This window comes from Podarcis raffonei, chromosome 1 (assembly GCF_027172205.1).
Source record: "Podarcis raffonei isolate rPodRaf1 chromosome 1, rPodRaf1.pri, whole genome shotgun sequence".
Classification (NCBI taxonomy): Eukaryota; Metazoa; Chordata; class Lepidosauria; order Squamata; family Lacertidae; genus Podarcis; species Podarcis raffonei.
This window is the reverse complement of record NC_070602.1, coordinates 127,748,549-127,757,162: the sequence shown is the minus strand read 5'-3', so window position 1 is coordinate 127,757,162 and position 8,614 is coordinate 127,748,549. Positions and strand designations below refer to the sequence as shown.

The window sequence follows — 8,614 nt, the reverse complement described above, 5'->3', positions numbered from 1 at the left end:
AACCTGGCACCACGCTACGTTTCCCACCCCATTCGAACCCGCAACCTCCCATCCATTCGAACCCGCAACCCGGCGCCGTGCTATGACTCCCACCCTCTCACACACATTCGCCTCCTGAACCCGCAACCCGGCGCTGCGCTACATTTCCCACCCCATTCGAACCCACAACCTTCCATCCCCATTCGAACCCGCAACCTTCCATCCCCATTCGAACCCGCAACCCGGCGCCGTGCTACATTTCCCACCCCATTCGAACCCACAAACTTCCATCCTCATTCGAACCCGCAACCTGGCACCACGCTACGTTTCCCACCCCATTCGAACCCGCAACCTCCCATCCATTCGAACCCGCAACCCGGCGCCGTGCTATGACTCCCACCCTCTCACACACATTCGCCTCCTGAACCCGCAACCCGGCGCTGCGCTACATTTCCCACCCCATTCGAACCCACAACCTTCCATCCCCATTCGAACCCGCAACCTTCCATCCCCATTCGAACCCGCAACCCGGCGCCGTGCTACATTTCCCACCCCATTCGAACCCACAAACTTCCATCCTCATTCGAACCCACCACCTGGCACCACGCTACGTTTCCCACCCACATCTGAACCTGCAGCCTTCCATTCCCACTTGAACCCGCAACCCGGCGCCACGCTATGACTCCCACCCTCACACACATTCGCCTCCCGAACCCGCAACCCGGCGCCGCACTACGTTTCCCGCCCCCATTCAAACCTGCAGCCTTTCATCCCCATTCGAACCCGCAACCCGGCGCCGCGCTACCTTTCCCACCACATTCGAACCCGCAACCTGGCACCACGCTACTTTTCTCACCCACACTTGAACCCACAGCCTGGCGCCACGCTATGTTTCCCACCCTCTCCATCCTCATTCGAACCCGCAACCTTCCATCCCTTCGAACCCGGCGCCGCGCTACGTTTTCCACCCTCTCTGCCCACATTCGAACCCGCAACCTGGCACCACACTACATTTCCCACCCCATTCGAACCCGCAACCTTCCATCCCCATTCGAACCCGCAACCTTCCATCCATTCGAACCCGCAACCCGGCGCCGTGCTACGTTTTCCAACCCACGCTATGTTTCCCACCCCCATTCGAACCCGCAACCTTCCATCCCCATGTGAACCCGCAACCTTACATCCCTTCGAACCCGCAACCTGGCGCCACGCTACGTTTCCCACCCCATTCGAACCCGCAACCTTCCACCCCTTCGAACCCGCAACCTGCCCCATTTGAACCCGCAACCTGGCGCCGCGCTACTTTTCCCACCCCATTCGAACCCGCAACCTTCCACCCCTTTGAACTCGCAATCCGCCCCCATTTGAACCCGCAACCTGGCGCCGCGCTATGTTTCCCACCCCATTCGAACCCGCAACCTGGCGCTGCGCTACGTTTCCCACCCCATTTGAACCCGCAACCTTCCATCCCCATTCGAACCCGCAACCTGGCGCCACGCTACCTGTCCCACCCCATTCGCACCCACAACCCGGCACCATGCTACCTTTCGCACTGCATTCGCACCCACAACCCGGCGCTGCACTACGTTTCCCACCCTCTCCATCCTCATTCGAACCCGCAACCTGGCGCCACGCTACGTTTCCCACCTCCATTTGAACCCGCAACCTGGCGTCACGCTACCTTTCCCACCCACACTTGAACCCGCAGCCCGACGCCGCGCTTCGTTTCCCACCCACACTTGAACCCGCAACCTTCCATCCCCATTCGAACCCACAACCTTCAATCCCTTTGAACCCGCAACCCGGTGCCACGCTACATTTCCCACCCCCATTTGAACCCACAACCTTCCATCCCCATTCGCACCCACAACCTGGCGCTGTGCTACGTTTCCCACTCTCTCCATCCCCATTCGAACCCGCAACCTTCCATCCCCATTCGAACCCGCAACCTTCCATCCATTTGAACCCGCAACCCGGCACCACGCTACCTTTCCCACTGGTGCTGCGCTACGTTTCCCACCCACACTTGAACCCGCAACCACCCCCCTCACAACATATTCGCCCTCAGAAACAGCAGCTTGTTGGCGTCCTCCGCCCCCAGCACCCTCCGCCTCCTCATCCCCTGCGCCTCTTCGCACAAGCGGGCGCACCCGACCCGGGCGCCGACGGCCGGCACCGCCAGCAGCCACAGCGCCAGCCTGGCCAGACGCGGGTGCGCGGCGGCGCCGGCCCAGTACTGGAGGAGGTCAGTTGGCGCCGCCGCCGGCGCCTCCTGCAGATAGGCGTAGACCTCCGCCTCCTCGGCGCCCGGCGGCGCTACGTCTCCCGCCACCCGCGCCTTCTTGGCGGCGCCGGGTTCCAGCTCCGGCTGGTCGGCCATCAGCTGGCAGACGTGGGCGACGATCTCGTCGTGCTGGTAAGTTGGCGCCGGGCGCAGCTTCTGGCGCGGGTCCAGCAACATGGCCGCCTTGTGGGCCGGGTGCAATTTGAAGTTCTCCTTCAGGGCCTCCAGGAAGAGGTGGCAGAGCTTGCTGACGACCCCGGCGTCGCCCGCCTTGGCGGTGAAGAGCTTCTCCAAACGGGCATAAGTTGGCAACACCAGTTGGAGCGTCGGACGCCCCTCGGCGCCCAGTTCGGCCACCGCCTGCTTGACGGGCGCCAGCAGCGCCGCCAGGTTGCCCAGCAGCGCCCGGTTCAGGCGCTCCTCCGCCCCGGCGCTACGACTCCCAAGGTTGCCACGCTCCTGCCACTCGTGCGCCGCAAGCAAGGCGTCCGCCGGAGAATGCCAGCAGGGCGGCGTGGTGACGCTATAACTCCCGGCCCGGTGGACGTTGGCGCCTTCCCAGCGCTCCTCCGCCGGAGAATCCAAACATGGCGCCGCCGCGCTATAACTCCCGGCGCTACGACTCCCAACGTTGGCGCTGCGACTCCCGGCCCGGCGGACGTTGGCGCCACATTCCCGCCGCTCCTCCGCCGGAGAATCCAAACATGGCGCCGCCGCGCTGTAACTCCCAACGTCGGCGCTATAACTCCCGGCGAAGCTCCCGGCCCGGCGGGAGTTGGCGCCACATTCCCGGTGCTCCTCCGCCGTCGGATCCGAACATGGCGCTGCCGCGCTATAACTCCCAGCCCGGCGGACGTTGGCGCCACATTCCCCCGGTGAGTCCAAAGATGGCGCCGCCGCGCTACGACTCCCGGCCCGGCGGACGTTGGCGCCACATTCCCAGCGCTCCTCCGCCGTCGGATCCAAAGATGGCGCCGCCGCGCTGTAACTCCCAACGTTGGCGCTGCGACTCCCGGCCCGGCGGACGTTGGCGCCACATTCCCAGCGCTCCTCCGCCGTCGGATCCGAACCCGGCGCCGCCGCGCTACGACTCCCCACCAGGTCGACGCAGGTTGCCAACAGCTCGGCCACCTCCGGCATGCCGCGCGCCTGCAGCGCCCTCTGGCTCAGCACGCCGGCCACGGCGGCGTTGAGGGCGCAGCCGGCGCAGCGCAGGCTGAGCCCGCCCTTCCCGAACCCGGCGCCGTCGCCCACGAAGGCGGCGCGGGTCTCGGGCGCCACGAACTCCGACAGGACGTTCTGCGCCCACAGGTGGACCGGCTCGGCGCCGGCGCCGGGTTCGAGGCGGACGGCCAGGACGTAGCTGCGCAGGCGCCCGCCTTCGGCGCGGTGCGCCGCCAGAACATGGCCGCCGGGGTGGGCGTGGCAGGTGACGCCGATGCCGCGCGCGGCGCCCAGGGCGCAGGTGACTTTGACCTTCGCCTGGTTGTAGAGGCGCGGGAGGTGCTGGAGGGCCAAGGCGCCCAGGTTGCCCAGGGTGTTGGCGACCGGGTGGGCGCCGTGTTGGGCGCCGCTGTCGACCAGGGCCTGCGCCAGCTTCTGGAAGTCGGGGCCGGAGAGGGCGGGCAGCAGGGCCGGCTCGGCGCAGGCCAGGCGGAGGAGGCGCTCGGCCAGGGCTTGGCGCTCCTTGTCCGGGACCTGGAGGGCTGGGGGGAGAGAAGAGGGAGAGGGTCAGTGGGGTGGGGACTACGATTCCCAGGAGGCAGTGGGGTTTGGGGTTTGGGGACTACAATTCCCATGAGCTACAGGGGTAAGGGAACTATAACTCCCATGAGGCAGTGGGGTTTGGGACTACAATTCCCATGAGCGTTAGCTAATAGGGCAGTGGGTTTGGGGACTACAATTCCCATGATCCTTAGCTAAAAGGGGAAGTGGGTTTGGGGACTATAATTCCCATGAGGCAGTGGGGTTTTGGGACTACGATTCCCAGGAGGCAGTGGGTTTTGGGACTACAATTCCCATGATCCTTTGCTAATAGGGGGAGTGGGTTTGGGGACTACAATTCCCATGAGCTATAGGGGTAAGGGAACTATAACTCCCATGAGGCAGTGGGTTTGGGGACTACAATTCCCATGAGACAGTGGGGTTTGGGGACTACAATTCCCATGAGCTACAGGGCTAAGGGAACTATAACTCCCATGAGACAGTGGGTTTTGGGACTACAACTCCCATGATCCTTAGCTAAAAGGGGGAGTGGGTTTGGGGACTACAATTCCCATGAGACAGTGGGGTTTGGGTTTTGGGACTACGATTCCCATGAGCTACAGGGGAAAGGGAACTATAACTCCCGGGATACAGTGGGTTTGGGGACTACAACTCCCATGATCCTTAGCTAATAGGGCCAGTGGGTTTGGGGACTACAATTCCCATAATCCTTAGCTAACAGGGCCAGTGGGTTTTGGTACTATAATTCCCATGAGACAGTGGGGTTTGGGACTATAATTCCCATGAGACAGTGGGGTTTGGGGACTACAATTCCCATGATCCTTAGCTAAAAGGGGGAGTGGGTTTGGGGACTACAATTCCCATGAGGCAGTGGGGTTTGGGACTATGATTCCCAGGAGACAGTGGGGTTTGGGGTTTGGGACTACGATTCCCAGGAGGCAGTGGGGTTTGGGGTTTGGGACTACGATTCCCATGAACCAGTGGGTTAGGAAACTATAACTTCCAGGAGACGGTGGGGTTTTGGGACTACGATTCCCATGAGACAGTGGATTTTGGGACTACAATTCCCATGAGGCAGTGGGGTTTGGGACTATGATTCCCATGAGACAGTGGGGTTTGGGACTATAATTCCCATGAGAGAGTGGGGTTTGGGACTATAATTCCCAGGAGACAGTGGGGTTTGGGTTTTGGGACTACGATTCCCATGAGCTAGAGGAGTAAGGGAACTAAAGCTCACAGGAGACAGTGGGTTTGGGGACTACAATTCCCATGAGGCAGTGGGTTTGGGGACTATAATTCCCATGAGAGAGTGGGGTTTGGGACTATAATTCCCAGGAGACAGTGGGGTTTGGGTTTTGGGACTACGATTCCCATGAGCTAGAGGAGTAAGGGAACTAAAGCTCACAGGAGACAGTGGGTTTGGGGACTACAATTCCCATGAGTCAGTGGGTTTGGGGACTATAATTCCCATGAGACAGTGGGGTTTGGGTTTTGGGACTACGATTCCCATGAGCTACAGGGGTAAGGGAACTATAACTCCCATGAGACAGTGGGGTTTGGCGACTACAATTCCCATGATCCTTAGCTAAAAGGGGGAGTGGGTTTGGGGACTACAACTCCCATGATCCTTAGCTAAAAGGGGGAGTGGGTTTTGGGACTACAACTCCCATGATCCTTAGCTAACAGGGCCAGTGGGTTTGGGGACTATAATTCCCATGAGCTACAGGGGTAAGGGAACTATAACTCACAGGAGACAGTGGGTTTGGGGACTACAATTCCCATGAGACAGTGGGGTTTGGGACTACAATTCCCAGGAGACAGTGGGGTTTGGGACTATAACTCCCATAATCCTTAGCTAATAGGGCCAGTGGGTTTGGGGACTACAATTCCCATGAGCGCTAGCTAATAGGGGGAGTGGGTTTTGGGACTATAATTCCCATGAGACAGTGGGGTTTGGGACTACAATTCCCAGGAGACAGTGGGGTTTGGGACTATAACTCCCATGATCCTTAGCTAAAAGGGGAAATGGGTTTGGGGACTACAATTCCCATGAGACAGTGGGGTTTGGGGACTACAACTCCCATGATCCTTAGCTAAAAGGGGGTGTGGGTTTTGGAACTATAATTCCCATGAGACAGTGGGTTTTGGGACTATAATTCCCATGAGACAGTGGGGTTTGGGACTATAACTCCCATGAGACAGTGGGGTTTGGGACTACAGTTCCCATAATCCTTAGCTAATAGGGCCAGTGGGTTTTGGGACTATAATTCCCATGAGCTACAGGGGAAAGGGAACTATAACTCCGAAGAGACAGTGGGGTTTGGGGACTACAATTCCCATGAGACAGTGGGGTTTGGAGTTTGGGACTACGATTCCCATGAGCTAGAGGGGTAAGGGAACTATAACTCCCAGGAGACAGTGGGGTTTGGGACTATGATTCCCATGAGACAGTGGGTTTGGGGACTACAACTCCCATGATCCTTAGCTAATAGGGCCAGTGGGTTTGGGGACTACAATTCCCATGAGACAGTGGGGTTTGGGACTACAGTTCCCATAATCCTTAGCTAATAGGGCCAGTGGGTTTGGGGACTATAATTCCCATGAGACAGTGGGGTTTGGGACTACGATTCCCATGAGCTAGAGGAGTAAGGGAACTATAACTCACAGGAGACAGTGGGGTTTGGGACTACAACTCCCATGATCCTTAGCTAAAAGGGGGAGTGGGTTTGGGGACTACAACTCCCATGATCCTTAGCTAAAAGGGGGAGTGGGTTTTGGGACTACAACTCCCATGATCCTTAGCTAAAAGGGGGAGTGGGTTTTGGGACTACAACTCCCATGATCCTTAGCTAACAGGGCCAGTGGGTTTTGGGACTATAACTCCCATGAGACAGTGGGGTTTGGGGACTACAATTCCCATGAGGCAGTGGGGTTTCGGACTATGATTCCCATGAGCTACAGGGGTAAGGGAACTATAACTCCCAGGATACAGTGGGGTTTTGGGACTACAATTCCCATGAGCTACAGAGGTAAAGGGAACTATAATTCCCATGAGACAATGGGGTTTGGGACTACAACTCCCATGAGGCAGTGGGGTTTGGGACTATAATTCTCATGAGACAGTGGGGTTTGGGACTACAATTCCCATGAGCTATAGGGGTAAGGGAACTATAACTCCCAGGAGACAGTGGGTTTGGGGACTACAACTCCCATGAGACAGTGGGTTTGGGGACTATAATTCCCATAAGCCAATGGGTTTGGGGACTACAACTCCCATGATACTTAGCTAAAAGGGGGAGTGGGTTTGGGGACTACAATTCCCATGAGACAGTGGGGTTTTGGGACTACGATTCCCATGAGACAGTGGGGTTTGGGTTTTGGGACTACGATTCCCATGAGCTACAGGGGTAAGGGAACTATAACTCACAGGAGACAGTGGGTTTTGGAACTACAACTCCCATGATCCTTAGCTAAAAGGGGAAGTGGGTTTGGGGACTACAATTCCCATGATCCCGTGGGTTAGGAAACTATAACTCCCAGGAGACGGTGGGGTTTTGGGACTACAATTCCCATGAGACAGTGGGGTAAGGGAACTATAACTCCCATGAGACAGAGGGTTTTGGGACTACAATTCCCATGAGACAGTGGGGTTTGGGACTACAATTCCCATGAGACAGTGGGGTTTGGGACTATGATTCCCATGAGACAGTGGGGTAAGGGAACTATAACTCCCATGAGACAGTGGGGTTGGGGACTACAGTTCCCATGAGACAGTGGGGTTTGGGTTTTGGGACTACGATTCCCATGAGCTACAGGGGTAAGGGAACTATAACTCCCATGAGACAGTGGGGTTTGGGACTACAATTCCCATGAGAGAGTGGGGTTTGGGACTACAATTCCCATGAGACAGTGGGGTTTGGGACTACAATTCCCATGAGAGAGTGGGGTTTGGGACTACAATTCCCATGAGACAGTGGGGTTTGGGACTATAACTCCCATGAGACAGTGGGGTTGGGGACTACAGTTCCCATAATCCTCAGCTAATAGGGCCAGTGGGTTTGGGGACTACAATTCCCATGATCCGGGGGGGGGGGGTTTGGGACTCCAATTCCCATGATTCTCAGCTAACAGAGCGGATTTCTTTCGGCACTACAATTCCCATGATCCTTAGCTAATAGGCCCAATGGATTTTATGGACTCCAACTCCCATGATGCAGTGGGTTTTCAGACTCCAACTCCCACGCGCTAGCAGACTTGAGGACTCCAACTCCCATCAACCAGTGGGCTTTGGGACTCCAACTCCCATGATCCTTAGCTAACAGGGCTGGATGTTAGCTAAGGATCATGGGAGTTGGAGTCCCCAAACCCCACTGGCTCATGGGAGTTGTAGTCCCAAACCCCACTGTCTCATGGGAATTGTAGTCCCAAACCCCACTGTCTCATGGGAGCTGTAGTCCCAAAAGCCCACTGTCTCATGGGAATTGTAGTCCCAAAACCCACTGGCTCATGGGAGTTGGAGTCCCCAAACCCCACTGGCTCATGGGAATTACAGTCCCCAAACCCACTGGCTCATGGGAGTTGGAGTCCCCAAACCCCACTGGCTCATGGGAATTACAGTCCCCAAAC

The 8,614-nt window shown here is 57.6% G+C and overlaps 1 protein-coding gene and 1 long non-coding RNA gene across 2 annotated transcripts in view; both read right to left on the bottom strand.

The window, feature by feature from the left end:
- Positions 1-392: 392 nt before the first annotated feature.
- On the bottom strand, positions 393-1,218 carry LOC128399962 (uncharacterized). Its single transcript, XR_008327288.1, has 5 exons — positions 1,180-1,218; positions 1,000-1,043; positions 827-879; positions 770-784; positions 393-481 (listed from the first exon to the last, which is right to left on the bottom strand). It is a non-coding gene; the product is annotated as an uncharacterized LOC128399962 (long non-coding RNA).
- Positions 1,219-2,026: 808 nt separating this feature from the next.
- Positions 2,027-8,614, bottom strand: part of ZNF618 (zinc finger protein 618) — a 61,102-nt gene continuing 54,514 nt past the window's right edge. Inside the window, exons 14-15 of the mRNA XM_053376460.1 lie at positions 3,355-3,961; positions 2,027-2,817 (exon numbers count right to left, since the gene is read on the bottom strand). Coding sequence (XP_053232435.1) covers positions 2,027-2,817; positions 3,355-3,961 — 1,398 coding nt within the window. The remainder of the gene's footprint in view (positions 2,818-3,354; positions 3,962-8,614) is intronic.